The sequence below is a fragment of the Gopherus evgoodei genome, chromosome 16, assembly GCF_007399415.2.
Source record: "Gopherus evgoodei ecotype Sinaloan lineage chromosome 16, rGopEvg1_v1.p, whole genome shotgun sequence".
In the NCBI taxonomy this organism is placed as follows: Eukaryota; Metazoa; Chordata; order Testudines; family Testudinidae; genus Gopherus; species Gopherus evgoodei.
This window is the reverse complement of record NC_044337.1, coordinates 7,834,612-7,862,134: the sequence shown is the minus strand read 5'-3', so window position 1 is coordinate 7,862,134 and position 27,523 is coordinate 7,834,612. Positions and strand designations below refer to the sequence as shown.

General features: G+C 43.0%; 1 protein-coding gene across 16 annotated transcripts in view; it reads right to left on the bottom strand.

Annotated features, from left to right (window-relative positions):
- CACNA1B (calcium voltage-gated channel subunit alpha1 B) overlaps positions 1–27,523 on the bottom strand; it is a 507,473-nt gene that overhangs the window by 43,638 nt on the left and 436,312 nt on the right. For all 16 annotated transcript variants that reach the window (XM_030535592.1, XM_030535597.1, XM_030535598.1 and 13 more), the window contains 5 exons: positions 27,158–27,223; positions 26,424–26,515; positions 21,037–21,187; positions 11,930–12,057; positions 709–805 (listed from right to left, as the gene is read on the bottom strand). In XM_030535592.1, coding sequence (XP_030391452.1) covers positions 709–805; positions 11,930–12,057; positions 21,037–21,187; positions 26,424–26,515; positions 27,158–27,223 — 534 coding nt within the window. The remainder of the gene's footprint in view (positions 1–708; positions 806–11,929; positions 12,058–21,036; positions 21,188–26,423; positions 26,516–27,157; positions 27,224–27,523) is intronic.

The window sequence follows — 27,523 nt, the reverse complement described above, 5'->3', positions numbered from 1 at the left end:
GAATCCTGGATCGCGCTTTATACATTCAATCTAATTTATCTCTGCATTTCTACCACACTCTCCACAGCAGGGTCTGAAATGTAGCAACTAACGTATTTTTAAATGTAATATGTCTTGTGGTTTAATTAAAACTTTATTTTTGGACAAATAATATGTGATTTTTCTTTTTCCTTTGGACCAAAATGCTTTGATTTGTGTGCAGTTATTTCCATGAGTGCATTAGGAAGCATTTATGGTATCGACTGTATTTAATAACTTTCTACCTCCTACGGCCCTGCCTACCCTAATTACTTTGACCTAATTAAAAGAAAAAAACAACACACAACTAAAAGGCTAGTCCGAGTAGACAGAGATATACAAAAATAAGTGGAGTTGTATTGGTGGCGTAAATTGCTTATTAACTCAACTTCCCACCCCCACCCTCCCCCAGTGGACTGGAAAGAAAGCAGAAAGATACAGAGAGCAACACTTATATAGATAGGTGGAGACATAGCTAGAAAGACAAACTAACGTGTCACAATTTTAATGACTGAAAAAAACATTATAAAAAATGTGGCACGTTTAAAATGCTGCCTGCGTACTAAGAAGATTAAGCACCAGAAAGAACTCAGGATCACACCAATAAAATCACAGGAAAACGGCACCCATTTCAGCCATGGCAAAAGAAGCTTTCACTGGTGGTTTGGGGAGTTTTTAAGGATGATCTACCTTATAGGCAACTCGAGCAGGACATTTCTTTCCCAGGCCTAGAGGTGGGGACATGTGTCTCAGCATCTCATACATGTCAGTATAACTGATGCGCCCGCTTGGAATTGAAGGCGGGGGGAGAAAAAAAGGGGGTGGCAAAAGCAGGAGGACACGGAAATCAAACCAGAACCAAAATAAAAACGGGGAGCAACACAAAGGGTGAAACGAAACCAGGGAGAGGGAAATGCAGGGGAGGAGCGGGGGAGAAAGCAGAAAAGAAAAACAGATATCCGGTTAATCAGATTTCTCAGGAAAGAGAAAAATAAACAAAATAAACAAGAGGGTAAACTGCAGGATTTCTCCGCTTCTGTCCCTTTGGCTGAACCCCCGTGTGTCTCCTCATCGCAGAGAAATCCCAGGTTAAACGCCGATGCTCTAATCCCTGCGACAGCAGTATGGAATGATTGATGTCTAAGTCAATGGATGTGGAAAGGGATTGGGGTGGATAGGGATTTTGGGGGGGAGGTGATGAAGAGGGGTTGCTTTTGTTGTTTGCTTGTTTTTCAAATCAAAAAAAGGTGGTTGTATTCACCATGCCAGGGACTGCTGGTAGGCAGAGTTATGGGACAGACACAGATGTGACTCATACAATGCTTCTCTTTTCCTTTTGTGAATAAGAAGTTTTGCTTCCAATTTAGGTTAACAGCTAAAAGAGAAAGAAGAATAATCCTTTTTTGGCTTTTTCACATGGGTAGACTAAGATTGCTCGGACTCCCAGAAAAAGCTGAATCTCTGCAGCACCCTATCCAATGAAGCCAGACTCCTCCAACAACTCAGATTCGGATCTGACAAGAGCAGCCGCATAGATCCCAGCCAACCTTCGATTTGTGATTGGGACTGGGGAGAGGAGGTGGCCATTCCATTGTCTAACCGACTGGCTTCATTAAAAGGGTACGTTGACCAGCCTGCGAGTTTGGGAGCAGTGGAAAAAGGTAGGAAGTACAGGGGCTCAACAGAACCCTTGCAATTCTGTCTCCGTCATTGATGAGTTTTGTTATGGCCGGAGTCCACAACAAATTAAATCCTCCATTGGGAAGAAGGGGCAGCAGAGTTGAAAATCCATCCCTTCCTGGCCTGCTACCCCTATGGTGCTGCCATTGACTTTGGACATAACTGTAGTGTCTGGTTTTATCTTCCCAGCTGGCTGCGTGTTAACAATACTTTGTCATTCCACAATGCCTTTCATCCAAGGATACCAAAGCATTTAAAGACCATTATTAATTAATATGAACCCCCTGTGAAGCAGGGGAAGTATCATCTCCATTGTATAGATGGTGAAACTGTGGCCAAAGAAGTTAAATGAACTGGCAGAGCTCATACAGCAAGTCAGGTGCAGACTCAGGAATAGAGCCCAGGTACCCTGAGTCCAAATGCTCGAGGGTGCTCACTAGACCACACTCCCAGGTACTACACAGATAGCTGCTAGATGGGGAAAAGGAAGGAAGAGAGAAACAACTGACAAAAGCAAAAGGATAAGTGTCTATGCCTAGCCGTTATCTCAACGTAGAAATACAGCCCTGGGGGTTTTATTCCCACCTGAAAAAAATATATTTCAGATAGATTTTTAAACCTCATTGATCATATGAATTGAACATGGAATGCACATTTTAGAGAACTATCCACCATGGCTCCACAATCTCTTTCTTGAGTGGTAACAGATAATTTAGACCCCATCGTTGTGTGTGTATAGTTGGGATTATTTTTTCCAATGTGCATTACTTTGCACTTCTCAACACTGAATTTCAGCTGCCATTTTGTTGCCCAGTCACCCAGTTTAGTGAGACCCCTCTGTAACTCTTTGCACTAAGATTTGAACTTTGCATCATCTGCAAATTTTGCCATCTCATTGTTCACCCCTTTTCCAGATCATTTATGCGTGGGTTGAACAGCACAGGTCCCAGTAGATCTTTGGAGTACTCCACTATATACCTCTGTCCTTTGTGAAAAATGACTATTTATGCCTACCCTATGGTCTGGTCTATACTACAGATCTATAAAAGCAGCAAAGAATCCTGTGGCACCTTATAGACTAACAGACGTTTTGGAGCATGAGCTTTCTGACGTTGCATCTGACGAAGTGGGTATTCACCCATGAAAGCTCATGCTCCAAAACGTCTGTTAGTCTATAAGGTGCCACAGGATTCTTTGCTGCATTTACAGATCCAGACTAACACGGCTACCCCTCTGATACTACAGATCTAGACTGGTATAACTACGTTGCTCAGGAGTCTGAAAAATCCACTCTCACCTCCCGAGCGACATAGTTATATTGACCTAGCCCCCCCCCATGTAGACTGTGCTGTGTCGGTGGGAGATCTTCTTCCTGCAACATAGCTACCGCCTCGCATGGAGCTGGATTAACTATGCTGACGGGAGAGCTCTCCCCTGTCGGTGTCGACCGTCTTCATTAAAGCGTTACAGTAGCGCAGTGGCACCAATGCAGCAATTTAAATGTAAACTTGCCCTTTGTTTCCTATCTTTTAACCAGTTATTGATCCCTGAGAAGACTTTCCCTCTGACCCCAGGACTGCTTACTTTGCTTAAGAGCCTTTGGTGAGGGACCATGTCAAAGGCTTTCTGAAAGTCCAAGTACACTATAGTGACTGCAGCATCTTTGTCCACACGCTTGTGGACCCCCACAAAGAATTCTAATAGATTGGTGAAGCATGATTTCCCTTTACAAAAGCCATATTGACTCTTCCCAAACGTACTGTGTTTCATCTATGTCAAGTATCAGAGGGGTAGCCATGTTAGTCTGGATCTGTAAATGCAGCAAAGAATCCTGTGGCACCTTATAGACTAACAGACATTTTGGAGCATGAGCTTTCGTGGGTGAATACCCACTTCATCCGACATGCATCCAACGAAGTGGGTATTCACCCACGAAAGTTCATGCTCCAAAACGTCTGTTAGTCTACAAGGTGCCACAGGATTCTTTGCTGTGTTTCATCTATGTGTCTGATAATTTTGTTCTTTAGTGCAGCTTCAACCAGTTTGCCCGGTACTCAAGTTAGGATTACTGGCCTTTAATTGCCAGGATCGCCTCTGGAGCCTTTTAAAAAAATTGACATTACATTAGCTATCCTCCAGTTATCTGGTAGAGACGCTGATTTAACAATAGGTTACATATCGCAGTTAGTAATTCTCCAATTTCATATTTTATTTCCTTCAAACTCTTGGGTGAATCCCATCTGGTGCCAGTTACATATTACTGTTTAGTTTATCAATTTGTTCAGAAATCTCCTCTACTGACACCCTAATCTGGGACAGTTCCTCAGATTTGTCACCTAAAAAGAATAGCTCCTCCACATCCACTGCAGTGAAGACCAATGCAAAGAATTCATTTAGCTTCTTGGCAATGCCCTGTCTTCTTTGAGCGCTCCTTTAGCATCTCGATCATCCAGTGCCCCAATGACTGTTTTGCAGGCTTCTTGATTCTGATGTACTTAAAAAAATTGCTGTTATCTTTTGTATTTTTAACTATCTATTCTTCAGATTTTTTTTTGGGCCTGCCTGACTACACTTTACACTTGACATGCCAGACTTTATGCTCTTTTCTATTTACCTCAGTAGGAGCTGACTTCCAACTTTTAAAGGATGTCTTTTTGCCTTTAACCATTTTGCCTTGTTTATTCTATTGTTTAGCCATGACAGTATGTTTTCGGTCCTCTTACTGTTTTTATATGGGGGGGGGGCGTACATATTTAGTTTGAACCTCTGTTATGAATCAAGAATTGCCTCTCCCCAGGAGAAGCTGTTCCACATGTCTAGAAATGTTATTTCTGCATACCCTCCTGAGGTGACATATACCCAGTCAATATGAGGGTAGCTGAAATCCCCCATTATTATTGCGTTATCTGTCTTTGTTGCTTCTATAATCTCTCTGAGCATTTCATAATCACAATCACCATCCTGGTCAGGTGCTCAATATTATACTCCTACTGTCCTTCTTCTATCCAAAGAGATTCTATGGTATATTTAGAGTCATTTAAGATTTTTACTTTATTTGACTCTATGGTTTCTTTCACAGACAGAGCCACTCCACCACCAGTGCAACCTACTCCGTCATTCTTATCTATATATTGTACTCTGGTATTACCATTTCCCACTGATTGTCCTCATTCCACCAAGTTTCCACAACACCTATTATAACAATATCTTCATTTAATGCCAGGCACTCCAGTTTACCCATCTTAGTACTCAAGACTTCTAGCATTTCTATGTGAGCATTTGCACATTTTATCAATATTCAGTTGCTTGCCTCCATATGTTATATTTAAATGGGATTCTTTTACATTTGACTGTTGCTCACTAGGCCCTACCTTTATCTTTACCAACTGCTTTCCTAGACCATAGAGTTCCCCCTTTAATAAATTAATCCACAAGGGAGATCTCCACTGGAACCATGTGCTTCTCTGCATCTGTCGGCTTTCCTTCAGCTCTTACTTTAAAAATAAGTCTAAAATCTTTTTGAATATTAAATGCTAGCCATCTGGGTCTATTTTGGTTTAAGTGGAGCTCATCCTTTCTGTAGAGGCTCCCCTTTTCTCAAAAGGTTCTTCAGTCCTTAATAAACCTAAAACCCTCCTCCCCCTACACCATCATCTCATCCAAGCATTATAGTACTTTGCAAGTTCATTACACTGTCATCTGAGAATCTCCAAGAGATCTGTGTTGTTCCTAATGGCATTCTAAGGCTACTGCTATTTAGGAGCCAAGCGTGTGCTTGGGGCGGCAAGCCACTGGGGGCGCTCTGTCGGTTGCTGCGAGGGCGGCAGGCAGGCTGCCTTCGGTGGCATGCCTGCGGAGGGTCCGCTGAAGCCATGGGATGAGCGAACCCTCCGCAGGTAAGCCGCCGAAGGCGGCCTGCCTGCCGTGCTTGGGGCGGGAAAATGCCTAGAGTTGCCCCTGCTGCTATTACACTGTGGCAGAGAAAGACTTTTCAGTCCCTCATCCTTTCCTAAGACTATGTCAGCATTCCCACCCTGCTGCATAGTTAACTGGGCCCTTGATCTAATGTCCTTTCAACTCAGGAAAGAGCAGGGATCAGAGGTTAGTCACTAAACTGAAGGTGCAACATCAGCTAAAAATCCAAAATAAAATGGCCCCATATCACTAGATTTCCTCCTCAGTATTCTGCAGAAATATTATTATGCTGTTTCTCTCTCTCTCATATATATATATAGAGAGAGAGAGAGAGAGAGAGAGAGAGAGAGAGAGAGAGAGAGAGTGTGTTGCCCCTTGCTCACCCCTTCCCATTTAGACCATGAAGGATGGAAGCTTGTGAGTTCACTGTCTCATAAGGCTGCCTTTCTCCAGCCAGCTGGGATGTAGGAGTAGATGGGGAATTGATGCATCAAGAGATAAGGGGGCAGTCAATCATTCCTTTTCAGGCAATGGGTTAGTCACGTTCCAGTTTCTTTTCAGTATCGTTTGCATTTGCAGTTTGGATAAAAAGGAAGGAAAAAAAATAAAAAAGGAAAACCAAAGGAGGAAATGCTGGACAGACTCTCTGAAATTCCAAACCTTGTATGCCACCCTATGAGGGCACTTCTTTCCTAAGCCAAGGGGTGGAGCAATAACACGTAACAAATTGTACATATCCTTATAATGAATCCGGCAACTGGAAAGAAAACATCACAAGTTATAACAGCACAGGCAAGAAGGGAGGCCTTGTTCCAAAAGATCACTCCCCTACAGAACATAGCAAATGGTAGAGGGTGGAGGAGGAAAACATTCTAGAAGCAAGGCTCGTTTCTGGGAGGTAGACACCTTAATTCAGATCTAGAGAGTGAGAACTTCCAGTTGCTCTAAAAAAGCCACAGCGTAACGTAGCTTGGATGTTTTAATTACTGTCCGAACTACAATGCAATACAAAAGATCTTCTAACCACTGCATTTAATTATGAGAGTCATTAATGTTATAGTTCTTTAATATGTCTGAAATATAAGAACATAGAAGATTAACAGTCAGCTCAGTAGTTTGCCATTTTAAGAGCCTTATGAGACTGATTAGGACTGAAAAAATTCAGATTCCATTAGCAACAACTGAAATCAGACTATCGCAAAGTTGTTTTTATGGTTAATTCTATTATTTAAAAAAATGTTTTCAGTTAATCTAGCAGCTGGATTAAGAAACTTCATGGATTACTTTTATTCCTAATTATAATTAGACAAATCATCTAAATAAATAACAGCACCGAACTTCAAGGAAACCTGCAAAGGAAAGCAAACTGGGATTATACACCCCCCCACACACTTTTTTTTAGCTTCTTTATGATACATAAAAAAGGCTTTTTTCCCCCAATATTTTCACGTGGTTTTGCTTTTTGTATTAGAAATTCCAAACTAGTTTACTCTTAGCTTTTGCACAGGTATAATTGTATCAGTTTAGAAAACTACACAGTTCAATTGGTGTAACCCACTACTATGAATACAGTTAAATTGATATTAAACTGTGGCATACTGATATTATAGTGGCAGGGCCGGCTCCAGGCCCCAGGGCACCAAGCATGTGGGGGGCGCTCTGCCGGTTGCTGGGAGGGCAGCAGGCGGCTCCGGTGGACCTCCCGCAGGTTTCCCTGTGGAGGGTCCGCTGGTTCAATGGCTCCGGTGGAGCATCCGCAGGGACGCCTGCGGGAGGTCCACCGGAGCCGCGGGACCGGCGAGCGGCAGAGCGCCCCCCATGGCATGCTGCCGTGCTTGGGGTGGCGAAATGGCTAGAGCTGGCCCTGTATAGTGGCATTTACCTTTGGTGAATTTAATGAAATTTCTAAATCGATATTGTTCCGTCAGTGCAAAAACTGTGCATAGACAAGCCCCGAAATATATCTACCCTGGGAGACTCTGTGGATGACTGGAAGAGCTAGTGTGTTTTTGGCATGACAAATGCCACTGTAGTGAACCATGATTAATTGACAGTGGAACTTATTCTTATTTAGGCATTTGAAATCTCTTTGGTTTTTGTTTGCCATTGTTAGCACCTATTTATCTCAGTTGCTTGTGAGAGAAGCTCTTCTTGTTAGGGATCCCACAACCCTGCTCCTTCAATTAAGAGCTGAAAACACTTACAGTACACACTTCTAGTCATCCAAGGAGGACTCTGACAAAAGAGGAAATACAAGGCTTGACATTGCTAATATTTCCAAGGGGGGGAGGAACACATAGTAAAAACTCTTCAAAAGAAAAATACAGAACCTTTCAGGCCTTCTTTATACATCTTAAAGAAAAAAAAAAGGCCATACATACAGGGCGGGTGCAAGAATGTTTCGCACCCTAGGCGAAACTTCCACCTTGTGCCCCTCCCTAGCCCTGTGGCAGCTCTCCGCCCCTTCTCCACCGAGGCACCCACCCCCGCAGCAGCTGCCCTCAATCTGGGGAGCTGTGCAGCAACTCCCCGCCCCATCTCACCTCTGCTCTGCCTCCTCCCCAAGCACACCGTCGCTGCTCCACTTCTTCCACCTCCCAGGCTTGTGGTGCCAATCAGCTGTTTGGCGCAGCAAGCCTGGGAGGGAGAGAAGCAGAGCGGGGCGGCATGCTCAGGGGAGGAGGCAGAGCAGAGGTGAGCTGGGGCAGGGAGTTCCCCTGCGTGCCGCCAACCCCTTACTTGCTGCAGGTTGCCCTCCTTGCACCCCCCTGCCTCAGCTCCCTCCATCTAAATGCCGACCACGACTGGGACAGCTGAAGATCCGGCTACCGCAGTCGCCACCAAAGGACCCGAATGCCGCCCCCCAAATGCTAGCGCCCTAGGCGACCACCTAGGTGACCTAATGGGTTGCACGAGCCCTGCATACATCCAATCTTATTTTATTTTGCAGGTCATCTTGAAGTTCAATGCTATTATTTTTAAAAATGACTAAAAGTGGTTGATAATTAATGTGAGATTGCCATTTGTCAGTATCAGTTTGCATGTGATAGATTTTCTCCAGAACCAGATTAGTAGGGTTCATAGCTCTCTCTCTCTCTCTCTCTGATGTATGGTGTTTCTACCATCCTTTAATCCATCAGCATTACCATATTTACCTTCTATTTAGCAAAATACTTTTTAAAAACAATAGTAATATTTCCTCTGCTTTTACCTCTTTCTCAACATTTTGATTATTTCCCCCCAAGAAAGTTTAAAGACATCATAACCAGGAGAATGATGGTGACACTGAAGATAATATTTTAAAGACATAAAATATTAAAATAAATACATAACTATTACCCTATACATCATAATATTTGCACTTTGCACTCACACTTCGCCTTTCATCTAGGAGTCTCAGATAGCTTACAAAGGTGGATAAGGCATTATTATGTTATTGATGGGCAAACTGAGGCATACAGAGGTTAAGTGGCTTGACAAAGGTCACAAAGTAAGTCATCGATAAAAGTAGGAATAATAATCTAGTCTGCCTCAATCTAGATCACACTGCATATAATCCCCTTTCATTCACATTATTATGATTATCTATTATTCCCCATGACATGTAAATACCTGCATTATGAAGAAAAGGTCTTATCTCAGAAAGTGTAAATCACTGATATTTTAGGCCTCAAACCTGCAAACACTTAAGAATATGCTTAGTTGAGGTATGAGACTTCAATGGAACTACTTGCATGTGTAAAATTCTGCAAAGGCACGTTTTTGAAGGCTCAAGGCCTAAGATATCAAAAGTCCTGACTCCCCTTTGATTTACACAGTTGCACTTTGGGAGTAACTCCACCAAAGTCCATGGAGTCACACGAGTGCAAAAATGGAGTAAATTAGAGAATGAAGCTCCCTGATCTTCATGGGTGACAGTGTGTATTCATTACTTTTTAAAAATAAGTGTCATTTTAAACCATTTTAATCTTTCACTTCAGAATCAGAAGAGTGAGGAAATTATGCAGAAAACACCCTCCTTATAACCCCAATGGTCTGAGCTTCTGAATCTTAGGAAAAGCACATGAGTGTTTTTTCTTGTACAGAGATAATTTATCTCATTGGTGCTCATGGGAGTTGAAGTTATTTGTTACAGGGAGAATGGACATTCCCAAATTTTCAGGCTCACTGAGTTTCCCATCAGTGGTAAGAAAGTGGACAGGATTTGCAAATGAAAAATAATATATAAGGACTGGTCTGTATTAGAAACTTGCACTAACTAAAATCTAGTTATACTGGTTCAAATCCCTAATGCGGATGCACTTGAGATAGTATAAATTATGTTTAAACAGATTTACCCACTGTACTAAAGCTACTATATTAAACCAAATTAGTTAAGTTTGATTTAAACCAGCTTAAGTGCATTCTTATTAGGGATCAGAGGGGTAGCCATGTTAGTCTGGATCTGTAAAAGCAGCAAAGAATCCTGTGGCACCTTATAGACTAACAGACGTTTTGGAGCATGAGCTTTCGTGGGTGAATACCCACTTCCTCAGATGCACGTAATTACAGGATTCTTTGCTGCTTTTTCTTATTAGGGGTTTAAGTTCATGTCTATAAACATTTCCCCTATATCTTCAGCTCTGCTTGCGGGGGAACAAAAACAGGACGAAAAGCATAAAGGGGTTGGAAGCAGCTTGTGTGTTGTAGATGTACAAGTCTGAAGCCTTTTCACAAGAGAGCTGTATTTTGTGGGAATCGCATTGCCCGTTGGCTTTGTGGGGTAGATGTGGGATAAGAATTAGGTGGTAGTTTGTAAAAAAAAATTGTCCCCAATAAATAATTTCCAAAGTCTGTGAAAGATCAAGGAAATGATTCTGACTGCACCCCAGAGCATCTAAAACCTTCAGGAGCTCGCTTCGCCCCTTTAAAGCCTTCTGTAGTGGCTAAGTGTCCTGCTTTGTCATAAAGGTGGCACGTAACAGAATGCTTTTCTCCCCTACATTTGTTGCAATATTTTCAAGCAAACTTTGCTCCAGATCTGGTAACAAGGCAACCTTGTGGGAGCCAACCTCCACTTCATCTCTACCCTAAAACTCTTCCAGCCTGACCCGTTGGTCTGTGGTAACACTCTCTTGCTCCTCTTATTGCAGTGTTTCCTGCCACGAGGGACCTGGCCAGTTGTGGTAGGTTCCTCCACTACTGTATTTGGATTAAAAAACAAAAAACCCAAGGCAGATTTCATTGAAAACCTCACTTTCTGGCTGGGAGAAAAAAACCCTTCCCCTTAACAAGCCTGTATACCAAGGATGATTTATTGGAGATTCACTGGGAATTGAAAGGCTCAGAGAAGTTAGGCTTATTGGTTTTTCTTCTCTTTATTGCTTTACATGTCTCAGCTTTCAACCTCTTGCCCAAACAACAATGTATTCTTAAAAAGAGTTCATCTGTAACTTGCTGCCATTCAGTGGATGTTTCCAGGATCAAAACATCTGATGCGTCTTCTCTATTTAAGTTGTATGTTTAATCAAACCAATGCTTATAACAAATAACAAATATTCAGTCCTTCCCCCACTGCCTTGCAACCTATGTTGTCCCGTACACCTGTCCAGAGTGGAGGTAAAATGCTACCGGGTGTGAGTGGAGAATTATGATTTGGTAGCATTCTCCACTCCTGTTGCCCAGCTGAAAGTGATGACTCAACATGTAAAGTGGTGGCAAATCAGGGCCACGCTCTTTAGGGGGGAATGGCACCTTGAAAACGTGAAAAGAAAGCTTCACTGGTTTCCCATGACCGCAAAACAAATACATGCTGCGGTATTTTGTTATTTTAAGTGATTAAGGCAATTCTTGTCTATTAACAAATGCTGCATAATCTTTGTGTATCTAGACTGGGTTTTGGAGAACTTAATTTCAAGTGTTAACTAACACACTTAAGATGGTGAGAGATTCCACTTTCTTTCCCCTTCACATTGGGAAATGAAAACCAATGGTGTTCTGTTGTGTTTCCAGAAATAATAAATGCCTTTTCTGCATGGCCATGGAGCTAGGATTAGGCACTCTGTTTGCATCGGGCCCATTTCTTTTTCTGGCACTGTTAAGGGGTTGAGTTCTCTCTCTTTTCTGGTTCCCATGTCAGCTAAAAGGAAATTCCCCTGTAATTACAACAGGTTTGTTAATCTCAAGTGCATAGTGAATCTGGGTTGCAATGTTCATCTCCACAGCTCTTTTCACCTCTGGATTTTGTTTTCCTTGTGGACTTGCAGTCACATTAAAACCAGTATATGGATTATGTCTCTCTATATATTGTCTATATAGATATATGCTGTGCACATACCAGGCAGCTGGGTCGTATTCAGCCCAGACCCGAACGAACTCATCCAGGTGGTGGGGTCCTAGGATGGAAGAGTCTCGTGTCAGGTACTCAAAGTTGTCCATGATTACGGCCACAAACAGGTTCAACATCTGCACAGGGGGAAAAGGATGTTGGGGTCAGGGAGGAAAGAAACACACTGGCCTTTTACCTTGTGCATTCGATGTAAGAGGTGTAACTAAAGAAGGGGGAAGAATGAAGCTGCAAGTTGAGAATACAGTTATTTGCTTTGTGGGAGGTGGGGTTTCTCCATATCCCTATGTTTGTCTTCAAGTCCCCCAGTTTTTAATCTTGGTTGCACCCTCATCCTCATTTCATAGAATCATAGAACATCAGGGTTGGAAGAGACCTCAGGACGTCACCTAGTCCAACCCCCTGCTCAAAGCAGGACCAATCCCCAACTAAATCATCCCAGCCAGAGCTTTGTCAAGCCTGACCTTAAAAACCTCTAAGGAAGGAGATTCCACCACCTCCCTAGGTAACCCATTCCAGTGCTTCATCACTCTCTGAGTGAAAAAGTTTTTCCTAATATCCAAGCTAAACGTCCCCCACTGCAACTTGAGACCATTGTTCCTTGTTCTGCCATCTGCCACCACAGAGAACAGTCTAGATCCATCCTCTTTGGAATCCCCTCTCAGGTAGTTGAAAGCAGCTATCAAATACCCCATCATCCTTCTCTTCTGCAGACTAAACAATCCCAGTTCCCGATATGGCACTGCAGCCACTATTCCCCCTTCAGGCCAGGAAGAACTGGAGAAATACTCCTTTGGGGCCTGTAATCATAGCTCCTCATTTATTAATAGTAGCATATTAACAGGAGACCTGCCCAACCCGACTCCACAGGCTAAATGCCCTTCCCTTTTCCTGAGGCATCAGTCACTGCAGGAGAAAAACACAGTGTAGACACACGGAGAGGCAAGGAAGAAGAGGACGCACCCCTCCCATCCTTGCAACTAACAGAAACTGCAACCCTTCCACCAATGCCCAGAAGCATGTTCCCCTCCACTCCATATAACCCCACTCTAGACCACCCATCTCTGCCTCAGCATCCCCAGACAACAGCTCCTGCCCCTCCAGCAGTGTCTCCCCAGTACCAGCAGCTCTCCACTCAGGTGGGTTCCCATCCAGCAGCACCCACCTTCCTCGCCAGAATTCACAAACCCAACCCCATCAACCACCCACATCAGACACCCCCCAGCCCAAAATTGCCAAAGAGACATAGGATGTGACTGCAAAGGATTGTGGGATTGGAACCATCACCACTGATTGTTTTGGGGGGTCCTGGGTAGAGAACCTTTGAGAACTCCTGGTTTAGAAGTCTGCTGTGAGTGTCAAGAAATAACATTAGAATATGCTGGCTTAGTTTTTTCTTCCTGGCCGCACAGCCAGGATCAGGAACTCCATGTGGCCCATTCTTTTTGGCAGCATTAAGGATGTTTTAGGATGATCAGTGGCCCAAATAAAAAGAGCTGCTGGTCCAAGTCCATTTCCCAGACATGCGCATCACAAAGCCCAACACCGCAAAGGGCACTAATCTGTCATGGGGCCAATGGCTCTTCAGGAGAATTAGGGCCTACTTGACTCATGAAAACCTTGTGGGCTACACCTGGCAGCAATCAGGTGCTCCAGGTGATGCCCCTTCTGCTAATGAGAAAGGGAGCAACTTTAGCTAGAAAGAGGCTGCTGGAACAGAATAAAGGGCACGTTGATTAGAAGGAAGCGGGAGAGAAAAGGTGCTCTCTCTAGAGAAGCCATGCAGCTGGCGCAGGTTGGAAGGAGCCCACAGGGGATAGAATAGGTCTATGTGGGAGCAGGCCCTAAATGAGGGCTTGGAGTTGACAATGAGAATGCCAAGAGAACTGTCCGGATCTGGAGAAGGGAAGCAGTGGCAGAGCTCCTGTTATTAGGCTCTGAGATGAGAATGGGCATAGACCTCCATCCCACAGAGCCCTACGGGTAGAAACTGGCTCTGTGGGAGAGAGGAAGAAGGAGCGTGATGTGGCAGAAGAAACTCATTGGGAGCAGAGTAGACTCCTGTGGGGGAAAGTCCTGAGCTAGGCCGTACAACTGTGTGACCCTAAGAACTCCTGTATCCACACCCTACACGCTATTTTAATAGTCTTTGTACCTTATGAGGTAGCACTGCACAAAGTAATTGCTCACTGATCAATGATGTCAGGATGAAATGTATGTATAATATTATAGGGCAAGTTCTGAATTGCCTCTGTATGATGATACTGGCCCATGTTCAAGACCGGACAGCCTGGCCGGGGTAAAAGTGTTAAACAGGTTTGTCCTAAACAAAGGAACATGGGTTACCTTAATTTACACATATGCAGTAAACAGGCCCATCAGTCTAAGAAGGGGAAGAGATTGCAAGAAACAGAACAATTTGCATTTTCGCAAACAGCATGGAGCGTCCTTCACCACTAGACTTCATGTTGCCTTCCTCACAGATTGAATAAACTTTACTTTGGGGGACAACCTTCAGAAGAATCCATTTCAGATGTTCACTAGACTATAAAAGAAAGAGGCTAGGAACTCAAGTTCTCCTAAGAAGATAAAGGAACCAGCACTTTGGTCTTCCAGAGAAGATCTTGACCCTGGGGTGAGCGGGGGGGTGGGAGAGGTAGGTTCAGCTGTCCTGCTGGACGACTGTGGGTGAGAAAAGCCATTGTGAACCCACACTGAATGTTGCCAGGTTGAGTTTTAGTTACTAGAAAGCATGTTTCACTTTTGTTTTCTTGTAACCATTTTTAACTTTTTCTCTCATACTGGAAATCACTTAAAATCCCATCTTCTAAGTTGTAAATGATAAACTTGTTTTACTTTTAATTTAAACCAGCAGTGCTGTGTTAGAACTAAAGTGCTGGTTAACTCCAGTTTGAGTGATAAGATGTTGGATTTTCTCTCTTTAAAGGGTCAAATGGACCTGATTGTTCCTCTGAATATTGCAGGAGAGGACAGGACATTGCAGAGCATATGGGACTGGGAGTGTGTTGGGGTCACCCTGCTAGTAGTAACCAACGCTGGGGGAAGCCAGGGTGGGGCTGTAGGCAGGCTGCTGGGGTCAGAGTTGCTGATCCAGGGATGTGTAGGGCATAGACCCTCAGGGTGTCATCTGCATGCAGCAGAGCACTGAGGCAACCAGGGGTACATGGCAGGTGATGGTGCAACCCCTCACTGGTCTGGATTGCACCCCAGAATGTGACAAATGGATAGAAGGCAGGTCAGGCTCCCATGGGACGAGAGCGACCCCAGAGATAAAGTGCCAGAGTCCCTGGGGGAGGGAGGGAGGCAGGCAGCATGGTGAAACCTGCTGGAGAAGTAGTAGCTACTAGTTTGGCCTGAGTGAGGCCAAAGAATTATTACACTGGATTTGTTTGGACTTTATGACTGGGACAGAGGGCTGAGCCACAGAAGGCCCAGCCAGAAGCAGATGGCCAGTAGGAGGTGCTGGGAACAATGTCCCCTTGCAGCTTCGCACCCTGATGCAAGGGGACACCACAGGTGGTGAGCACACTACCTTATGCTCCCTTTATGACCCCCTCCACAGAGAGTCAAGGACTGAATGGGTCAGGAGAGTAAAGTTCCTTCTCATCGCCTAAAGACAGTCCCTGCCTGGCAGGACTGAAGTGCGCTGGGGAACACTGGGACACTGCTTCCCATTCTACTTGCTGCAGTGAATAAAGAGAGGAGTTTGTTCTCCAGGGCTGCTAATCCAGCACCTTTCGCCAGTGTGAAATTCAATACATGTGTATTATTGCAACAGGAAACGTCTCTCTCCGTTACTGAGGCAGTTATGCAGCATGATACAATCCCAGGCATAACTGGTACAAGGTGACTCACTCTCTCTCTCTGGAGAAACATTGTTTCCTTATTCATAATACAGGCAGAAAGTGCTCCAATCAACTAACCCATCATTTGGATGTACGCAGCTCCTCTCCTGAGAACATTTCCCAGTGCTGCTCGGATCAGAGCAACTCAAGACACAGCAGCTCAGATGAACGGGTTTTGAACCTGGAGCTCCTCTGTTAGGATCTCAGAGATGAGACTTCTCAAAGGGACCCCAGGGATGAGAAGTATAGCATGCAAAAGGCCTCTGCCTCCAATGGCAAGATCTTAATACACAGGTTGGCAAATGTTCCTGAGAGATAAGGGTCCAACCCAACGTCTATTAAAGTCGATGGAAAACCTCATACTGACTTCAGCAGGAGTTGAACTGGGCTCAGAAGGTAGGCTAGGAAGGTCACAAAAGACAGACAAGATCTTGTTAGTTTCTCCCACCCAAAAGGTGGAGGTGATGCCCCTGTGCCGGATAAAGACCTGAGAAGCACAAGGCAGCTTTCTATATTTCCGCTCTCTATTCCCGGCGCTGATATGCTGATGGGGGTGCTGCTTCGTGGCATGACATTTGCGCACCAGGAAATAGTGCAGCGGAGCAGTTTGCCAGCTCTCCACTTGTGATCAACCAAATTAAACAGAATGTAGCTGTCTCCAGCTCAGCAGCACCTGCAAGTCATTAAAACAAAACCAGGCAATTAAGTCTGGGGTTTGAGTTTGTGCTGTTTAAAAGAACCTTGCATCCTTCCGTACTTGTGAGGAACAGGGGGTGGATCTTTGGTTGGGGGATCATGTACAGGATGTGCTATTGCTGTTACTCATGACCCACTAATGAAGACATCCCCAATCCCTAACTTACTGCCACAGTAATATATTATATGAATGCCAATTAATCACTCTTTAGACCTTTCTTCCAATTTACATGGTATTACTAACCCCATTTTACAAGCAAGGAAACTGAGGCACAGAAAAGTGAATTGACTTGACCTCCTGGTAAAGCGGAAAACAGAATCCAGGAATCCTTATTCTCATCCCATGCTCCAATCTACTAGAATTCTTTCAGGGTGTCAACAAGCATGTGGACAAGGGTGATCCAGCTGATACGTGCACCCGGACATTTAGAAAGCCTTTGACAAGGACCCACCACAAAGGTTCTTAAGCAAAGTACTGTCACGGGATAAGAGGGAAGGTCCTCTTATGGATTAGCAACTAATTAAAAGATAGGAAACCAAGAGTAGGAATAAATGGTCAATTTTCACAGTGGAGAGAGGAAAACAGCAAGGATCTTGTACTGGGACCTGTGCTGTTCAATGTATTAATAAAGGATCTGGAAAAGGGGATGAACAGTAAGTTGGCAAAATTTGCAGATGACACAAAATTACTCAAGATAATTAAGTCCAAAGCTGAATGTGAAGAGATACAGAGGGATCTCATCAAACTGGGTGACTGGGCAACAATATGGCAGATGAAATTCATAGCTAAGTGCAAAGTAATGCACACTGGAAAAAATAATCCCAACTATATACAAAAATGATGGAGTCTAAATTAGTGGTAAATTTCTGTTACCACTCAAGAAAGAGATATTGGAGTCACAGTGGATAGTTCTCTGAAAACATTTGCTCACTATGCAGCGGCAGTCATAAATGCAAACAGAATCCTAGGAACCATTAGGAAATGGATAGATAATAAAACAGAAAATATCCTTAATGCCACTATATAAATCCGTACTATGTCCACACCTTGAATATTGCAATCCACTTTGGTTGCCCCATCTCAAAAAAGATCTATTGGAATTGGAAAAGGTGCTGAGAAGGGCAACAAAAATGATTAGGGGTATGGAACAGTTTCCATACAAGGACAGATTAAAATGACTGGAAAAGAACCCTGCAAATCCACGGATATCTGCATCTGCGGACATGGATATCTGCGGACCATTTTTGCAGACTGTGGATCAGATGCAGATACAAATTTTGTATCTGTGCAGAACTCTAACTGGGACTGTTCAGTTTAGAAAAGAGATGATTTACAGGGGATATGACAGAGGTCTTCAAAATCATGGATGGTACAGAGAACTGAAGAGGGGTGTGTTATATACCTGTTCACATAACACAAGAATTAGAGATCACCCAATGAAATTAATAGGCAGCATGTTTAAACCAAAGAAAAGGAAGTACTTCCTCACACAACGCACAGGCAACTTGTGGAACTCATTATCATGGGCTATTGTGAAGGCCAAAAGTATAACTGAGTTCAAAAAACAATGTGATACTTTCATGGAGGATAGGTCTATCAATGGTTATAAGCCAAGATGGTCAGGGACACAATTCTATGCTGTGTGTGTCCCTAAACCTCCAACTGCCAGAAGCTGGGACTGGGCAATGGGATGGATCACTCAAAATTACCATGTTTTGTTCATTCCTTCTGAAGCATCTCATGCTGGCCACTGTCAGAGACACGGTACTGGGCTACATGGACTATTGGTTTGACCCAGTATGGCCGTTCTTACCTTCTGAAGGATCTGCGAAGGGATGTTGAAAGTGCTTAAGTCACTTATGAGCATAAGTCCCATTTTACAAAGTAAGAGACACTTAGGAGACTAAATCTGATTGAAAATCAGTGGGACTTAGGTTTTTTAATACCGAAGTCTTTTTTGATCATAGGACTTGGACTCCCAAATCACTTGGACGCTTTAGAAAATGTTACTCCTAGACTATACTTTTTCAGGATCCCTTCTGCTATCCCCAAACTGCATTAGGCGCAGTTACACTTAATACTGCCTCCTCAATCAGAAACACCAACAAGAAGAGGTGGCTATTGAAGGAGGTGAGCGTTTACATGGCATAAACCTGATGGCTTACATACAGCTACCCTCCTGCCTGCCTGGCACTGAAGGCCACTGACTAGTCCAGGACAGCTGAGGCCAATGAAATAATCCCTGAAGGTACTCGGCTCATTTTGTGGTACTGAAGTCACTACATCTGGCTAGTACGTACATCTGATTATGTGTTCTCTGATACACATTAGCTGTTCCATACATAATAATTACAATCCTAAAGTTCTCACATCCATGGCATCTTTTTTCAAGTTTGGGGCTTGATCCAAAGAAGTCGATTGGAGTCTTTCTTCTGACTCCACTGAGTGTTGGATCAGGTTCAGGTTGGGAGCATCTGCTCACCTCCCTTAGGATCAAAGAAAATGATTCTCTTACAACCTTTTACGGCCTCCCCAAGCCTCAAAGTAGGAGTCAGGGGCAGGACCCTGTCTCCTCTCCTCTTTCTGCACTGCCCAGAAGAGGTGGTTGGCCACAGGGGGGAGTGCCTGTGATGACACAGCAGGTGAATTGGGAAGCTATGGGAGGTTGTTCTTCCATGAAGGTGGTGCAGTTCTGTGTAGTCCCCAGTGCAAGGCTGGGTTCTATACAGGTTTATTTAACTGCTACAGAGCAACTTTTACAGTTGTTCTATTTTTCAGTTTCATGTTATATCAAACAGCACAAATTAAACAAGGAAAATGATGTCAAACCAGACATCCTTAAAGCCCCTGAAGCAACGTTAAAAACCAATAAATTACATAATTTCCCCCAATTCCGTGATGTAACAAAATTTAATAAACCATAAATACACACCCTGCTGGCAAGGCCACTGCTCTATAATGCTTTAATCATTTGTGGGGAACCACATGTTTTATTGTAATAAAGTGCCAAGTACATTTTAAAAAATGAGTAATGAGTCTATCCTGAAATATTTTGCAGCTGGTTTACTTTTCACGATATATTTTTGGAGCCCCGCTTCCTATCCTTAATTCTTCACCCTGGGGCCTCCCCATGGCCTGCCAGTGAATGAAGGATGTCATCCCAGAGCTTTCGGGAGCACTGACTCAAGGAGTACGATCATTTAGGGATGTGTATGTCACAGATATACGCCAGCCTCCCATTCTGCTACTACATTTTGATTGTGAAAGTTGGCGTGATTCGGTGAGGTTTTTCCACGGGGGAGGAGGGGGCGGGGAGAACCTGAGGTACGTTAATGGACTTTAAAATAGAGGATTTCTGATGTTAGGTTAGGAATTTCTTTGTACAAGGAAAGCTTTAAAGTGGTGGAGTGCTAAAGGAATCAGTAAATGGAGCAGTAACCTTTTATCAGCTTCCAGGGTGCTACAAATTTTAATCCACGCAGGGAGGAAGGAGATGCCAGATGTCAAGGAAAGGGCTTCAGTTGGCCAAAGGACCTCATGGTGACCTAGGAGGTGGTATGTCTCCCTGCAATATATAAATGCCATGTGAAGGTAGTTTTCCTGGATGGAGTCTTTTGTGGGTAATAGGGATTGGCTGCATTTGTGAAGTTCTGATTCATAAACAGCTCTTACATTTTAAGGCAATATCTTGTCTGTACAGTGAAAAGTAGTGAGGATTCATATGTAGATTAGAACAGACAAATCCTATTTGCCTTCACAGTTTCAGAGCTGTGATTTCAACTCTTCATCTCTGAGTTTGTTCCCTGTGTGCCTGATTCTCCATTCTTGTACACTGATGGAGTTATGTCAGCATAAAACCCAGCATCGCTGAAGGCGGAATCAGCCTCCAGGAATGGATAGACTTTCATGTATTTGTAAGGGATTTGCAAAACATGGTTTATGTTAAAAGACTAGTTCCAGTCCTGCCTGATGAACAATGGAAGAATCAGCTACAGCAGCTTGGTGTGCTTCTTTCACCTTCATGACTGAAAATTTCCCAAACACTATCAGTGTAAAATTATCAGGCTTTTCCCCCAACAAATAAAATACAAACTTGGTGCTTTCCTGCTGCTTTCTGAAAGCAATATAGAGCCGATGGTGTCCCTATCTCCCCAACCCCTCCCGATCCCGAATCCCATTCTTCAAAAGCCCGTATAAAAATTGAGCCAAAACAGATTAATGTTTAATTCCATAAATTAGACCCCCCCCCACCTCCTGGGGAGAAAGATAAAAACCGGTGCATTAAACTAATTACTAAATTATCTCTTTGGAGATTAAAACCCTTTATCACCATGATAATAAATGCTTTTTAATGGAACTATCTAGTAATGTTGTCTAAATCATCATTAGGGAGCAGCAGAAAACAAGGAGGTGGGAAGGAGAAGAGGGACCTACTCTGTGCTAAGTGTGAAGGGAGCTGGAGGAGTTAGCAAGGGCTGGTGCGATGACTGTGGTTTGATAAGACGGAAAAGAAGCAGAGACTGGGACTGACTTACCAGAAAGGAACAAAGGAAGATGAAAGAGACGAAGTAAAAATAGGCAAAGTCACTGCCACATTCGTTTTTGGTGAGGCCGGAGAGTTTGTCGCAGGCTCTGTTACTGAGGCAGGACAGCATGATCTCGTGCCAACCTTCCCCAGTGGCACTCCTACAGACGGAGGACAAAGATTCAATGAAAGGCAAAAGCATGAGTTCTTTTGACTGCAGAAATGTACACCATTAGGTACACCATTATGGCTAACCAGAGCTCTGCCCAGCACACCTGGGCCTGTTACAGGAGGTCAAATTAACCAAAAATACACCCTCCAACAACATTTTCTAAATTCTATTTTGAATTCCTTTATCAATTTTTTGTTACAAACTACATCTTGCTTCCATCCACGGCTGGCTTTTGTGTGTTCGTATGTATTCTTGGAAGCAGTTTGCACTGGCATTTACTGTACCTGATTCATTTACCAACTTTGTGAAAGAAAGAAATGAAAAAGATTCCCCTACTCACACCCCCATGTTACAGGGAAACAAAATCAATCTGACAGGCTGAGATAGGATACTCTTAATCTGTTTCTGGAAAGTGAATATAGATTAATTGAAGTCAGTCAAGTACAAAGGACAAATGTAATCAAAGATGTTTAACGCCCCACGCCCCAAATCCAACAGCTCTGCCTTGATGGTTGCTGAAAATCCAGTGGAGAGGAAGTGAAACATAAACAGACTCTTTTGTCTTAATCTATTGTTTTAGGTGGATGCATCAGAACTGTGGCCTATCACTATGACACAGATGCACTTTTTTATGAAAGTCTCCTGAGTTTTTCTTTAACTTCTTCCCCCCTTCTCTTTCCTTGTGTTACTTATAGCAGCAGTTCCTGTAGTAAGAAACAGATGTAAATATAACCTTAAATGTTCCCAACGTGACTCCCAACTGTCACACGCTATTTAAAAATAAATAAATTCACCAATCCCAGAGGCACTCGGCCAAATGTACCTTCTCCCACAGCAATAGTCACTTCTTGTCTCTTTTCCAAATATTCTTCCATCAAATGACTGAAACTTGGCTTGTACGCAATGTAATTGCCGTCATGTTGGTCCCAGGATGTTAGACAAGGTGGGTAAGATAATATATTTTACTGCACCAACTTGTGTTGGTAAGAGAGACAAGCTTTTCGAGACACACAGAGCTCTTCTTCAGATCTGTGTGGCTCAAAAAGACAGTCTCTCTCACCAACAGAAGTTGGTCCAATAAAATATATTACCTCACCCACCTTGCCTCTGACACTTAGTTTCAGATTAATAGATTATAAAGCCAGAAGGGACCATTATGATAACCTAGTCTGACTTCCCGTATATCACAGGCCAAAGAACTTCACCCAATAATTGATGCATCAAGCCCATAACTTCTGCCAGAGGGCCTGATTCTCCATTGCCTGGAATCTTATGTAGCTGTTTACAGCTGTGCAAAGTGGGCGTAAAGTGCTGCAGCTCTGAAGTCCTAACATATTTGTTATTCCATTTGTTTTTTCCCCCTCTAAACTTCACAAACTCCATAGGCTATTACAGCATGGACTGTGAAAACCTCCCACACAGTACCCGACTCATGTGCCTTGACCCTGATCCTGGGGCTGGTTCAATTCCTCGTGCAAGTCAGAGCAGCCATGAGACTTCTCTAAATTGTGCAAGGTGAGTCAGGCCCCAGACCTTTGTCCACCCTTCTACAGTGATGGTATAGAACAGAGCTAGAAATGTCAGCTCTAGGCCACTCAGGAATTCCCCCTATTCTAGGAGTACCCTCAGCCGCCTGGTTAAACTTACTTTTCAGTCTCCATTGCTGCTGCAACTGTGAAAAAAAAATGTCTATACCAGGGGCCAGGATCTGGCCCAAATGATCCAGGGGCAAGAATGAAAAAAATCTGATTTCATTACAGTTACGAACATAAGAACAGCCATATTGGATCTGACCAAAGGTCCACCTAGCCCAGTATCCTGTCTTCTGACAGTGGCCAATGCCAGGTGCCCCAGAAGGAATGAACAGAACAGGGAATCATCAACTGACCCATCCCCTGTCGCCCATTTCCAGCTTCTGGCAAACAGAGGCTAGAGACACCATTCCTGCCATCCTGGCTAACAGCCACTGATGGACCTATCCTCCATGAACTTATCTAGTCCTTTTTTGAACCCTGTTATAATTTTAGCCTTCATAACATCCTCTAGCATGGAGTTCCACAAGTTGACTGTGTGTTGTGTGAAAAAATACTTCCTTTTGTTTGTTTTAAACTTGCTGCCTATTTGACTCCTAGTTCTTGTGTTAGGAGAAAGGCATAAATAACACTTCCTTATTTACTTTCTCCACAGCAGTCATGATTTTATAGACCTCTACCATATCTCCATTTAGTCATCTTTTTTCCAAGCTGAAAAGTCCAAGTCTTATTAATCTCTCCTCATATGGCAGCCGTTCCATACTCCTAATCATTTTTGTTGCCCTTTTATGAACTTTTTTCAATTCCAATGTATCTTTTTGAGATGGGGTGTCCACATCTGCACGCAGTATTCAAGATTTGGGTGTACCATGGATTTATAGAGAGGCAATGTGATATTTCCTGTCTTATTATCTATCCCTTTCTTAAGGATTCTCAACATTCTATTCGCTTTTTTGACTACCGCTGCATATTGAGTGGATGTTTTCAGAGAACTATTCACAATGACTCCAAGATCTCTTTCTTGAGTGGTAATAGCTAATTTAGACCCCATCATTGTATATGTATAGCTGGGATTATGTTTTCCAATATGCATTACTTTGTATTTATCAACACTGAATATCATCTGCCATTTTGTTGCCCATTCACCCACTTTTGAGAGATCCTTTTGTAGCTCTTCGCAGTCTGCCTGGGACTTAACTGTCTTGAGAAGTTTTGTATCATCAGCATATTTTGCCACCTCACCGTTTACCTCTTTATCCAGATCATTTATGAATATGTTGAATAGGACTGGGCCCGGTACAGACCCCTGTGGGACACCATTATTTATCTCTCTCCATTCTGAAAACTGACCGTTTATTCCTTTCCTTTGTTTCCTATCTTTTAACCAGTCACCAATCCATGAGAGGACCTTCCCTGTTATCCCATGACAGCTTACTTTGCTTAACAGCCTTTGCTGAGGAACCTTATTGAAGGTTTACTGAAAATCTAAATACACTATATCCATTGGATCCCCTGATTCTTCTCCAACCAATTATGTTCATCTATGTCTCTGACAATTTTGTTCTTTACGATAATTTCATCCAGTTTGCCTGGTATTGAAGTTAGGCTTACCGGGGTCACCTCTGGAGCCCTTTTTAAAAATTGGTGTCACATTAGCTATCCTCCAGTCATTTGGTACAGAAGCTCATTTAAATGATAGGTTACAGACTACAGCTAGTAGTCCTGCAATTGCACATTTGAGTTCCTTCAGAACTCTTGGGTGATACCATCTGGTCTTGGTGACTTATTACTGTTTAGTTTATCAATTTGTTCCAAAACCTCCTCTAATGATGACTCAATATGGGACAGTTCCCCAGATTTGTCACCTAAAAAGAATGGCTCAGGTTTGGGAATCTCCCTCACATTTGCAACCATGAAGACTGATGCAAAGAATTTGTTTAGTTTCTCTGTAATGGCTTTATCATCCTTGAGTTCTCCTTTAGCATCTTGATCATTCAGTGTCCCCCCATCCTGCTTCTGATGTACTTACACATTTTTTTGCTATTACTTTTTGACTCTTTGGCTAGCTGTTCTTCAAATTCTTTTCTGGCCTTCCCAATGACATTTTTACACTTAATTTGCCAAAGTTCATGCTACTTTCTATTTTCCTCGCTAGGATTTAACTTCCATTTTTTAAAGGATGCCTTTTTGCCTCTCGCTGCTTCTTTTACTTTGTTGTTTAACCACAGTGGCTCTTTTTTGGTTCTCTTACCATGTTTTTTTTACTTTGGGGTATACATTTACGTTGAGCCTCTATTATGGTGTCTTAAAAAAATTTCCATGCAGCTTGCGGGGATTTTGGTTTTGGTGCTGTACCTTTTAATTTCTGTTTCACTAATCTCCTCATTTTTGTGTAGCTCCCCCCTTTCTGAAATGAAATGCTACAGTGTTGGGCCGCTGTGGTGTTTTCCCCACCACAGGGATGTTAAATTTAATTATACTATGGTCACTATTACCAAGCGGTCCAGCCATATTCGCCTCTTGAACCTGATTCTGTACCTCACTTAGGACTAAATCAAGAATTGTCTCTTGTGGGTTCCAAGACTAGCTGCTCCAAGAAGCAATTATTTAAGGTGTCAAGAAACTTTCTCTCTTCTTCCCGTCCTGAGGTGATATGTACCCAGTCAATATGGGGATAGTTGAAATTCCCCATTATTACTGAGTTTTTTATTGTAATAGCCTCTCTAATCTCCCTGAGCATTTCATAGTCACTATCACCAGCCTGGTCAGGTGGTCGGTAATATAGCCCTACTGCTATATTATTATTCAAGCAGGGAATTACTATCCATAGAGATTCTATGATACAGTTTGGTTCATTTAAGATTTTCACGTCATTTGATTCTATGCTTTCTTTCACATATAGTGCTAATCTCCCAGACATTAAGAGATTAATTTCAATCAGATTATTTTAAACTGCATAAGCAAACCAGAGTGAGCTAATTTCATGTCTGTCTGGCTCTGCACACACTTCATTAATCAAGACCCTTAGCAGGATATCCAGTTACAAGCATTACATCATCAGAATAAAGTTTCATTGGCTGACCAAAGCCTGAGCCCCTGACATTGGTGCTAGAGGCTTGTGGAAGCAGTAGCCTTATGCAAAAATTAACCATTTCTTGTGCATAACATATAGCACACACAGCTATAAGTGAAATATACACAATACAAGGTGAAGCTACCAAATGCTGAGGGTTGTTTTTTCTCCTTTTGTTAGAACTACAGAAAAGGCAACAGATGGCTGAAAATATTGCTACAATTCACTTAAAAGCGGATTCCTTTTCCAACGCAAATGAGCCCAAGGGGAAATGGATTCATTCTGAATCACAAGTAGCTTTGAAATATCAAATTTCAAGTTGCTCATGATGCAAAAATAACCATTAAGTTGAATCTCTCAAAACAGCAAACTCTGAGTGGTATAAACTCACATGAAATGAAATTTGTGTGCAATGTCTGGCAGATACATTCCCAGCTGATGTGTACAGCTCTAACCAGGAGGAACAGAAAATGGAGGGAGGTATGGTTCACTACAACTGCTGCGCTTGGAGGACTTCTGTAACTCAAATAACCTCAGCAATTAAACTGGCACATGAAGACAGAAACTTATTTATTACTCATGTGGAAAACCTAAAAGTTCATAGATTTTATTTTATTTACCTGAACAATAGCATCAGGGCTTGCAAGAAAGTTCTGAAGTTGTTGTGTCGATTAATTGAGGTATCATCATCTAGTGCAATGTTTCCAAATACCTGCAAAAGAAAACAAAAGCAATCAGCCTGGAGTGAGCTCCCCCGGGAATCTCTGGTCGCAAGTCAGCAGTGATGCATGAGAGCAGCACAGTTGGCATAACTGGGCATAAAGCAGATGTTAGAGAGGGTGGTAATGTAACTTGCATCAAGTTGACATTCAGCAGATGTGCAAAATGGGTGTATCATATACTGTGGAGGCAGGAGTGGAGCAGGAAAGATGTCAAACAGAAGAGAAGATGGCTTGGATGCAAATCAAGCTGGCTGTCCCCAAAATTGATGGAGCCAATTCAGCTTTAGCATATGTAGGTATAACTTTCATTGATTTCAATCAGAGTTACTTCTGCTTAACACCAGGGCTGCACTGGATCCCCGAGGAATATCATATGGAAAAACCACTCATTTCGGACACCCAGGGCCCAATTTGTCAGTGCGTCTGAGCGCTGTTTGGCGCAGGACCTTGGGGTGGTGGCAAAGGTGACTTTATGCCTTCTCTGCACCTCTCCTATTCTGGTGCCCGGAGAGCTCTTCACCTTACTCTGAAACAGGCCCACTGCTGGAGGCAGGCTGTAGCAATAGCTTGTCTAATGCTCTGCATCAGCATGGCAAATCTTAGATTTTTAGATATTGAAGCCAAAATGTTACCTGCATGCCGATAATGGCATAGATGAAGAAGAGCATCGCAATGAGGAGACACACATAAGGCAAGGCCTGTAGAAAAATCAATAGGGTCAGCATTAACAAAACAGGGCCACAGTCTAGCCAACAGTCTTTATTCATTACTGGTTAACCCGCTGCTTCTTTACGCTGTGTGTGGTTTGGATGAGAGCACTAGCAAGAGAAACTGGAGCAGCTGTGGCGCAAAGGAGACCTTCAGAAGATACATTGCTGGCAGCAGGTCTTGCCTTATTACAAACCATTAGGATTTTTTGATAGAGTTAGTTTCCCCCACTGTTATATTGCATACATATCCTTGTGAGTAGACAGAACCTACCCAGAGAGGAAGCAGTA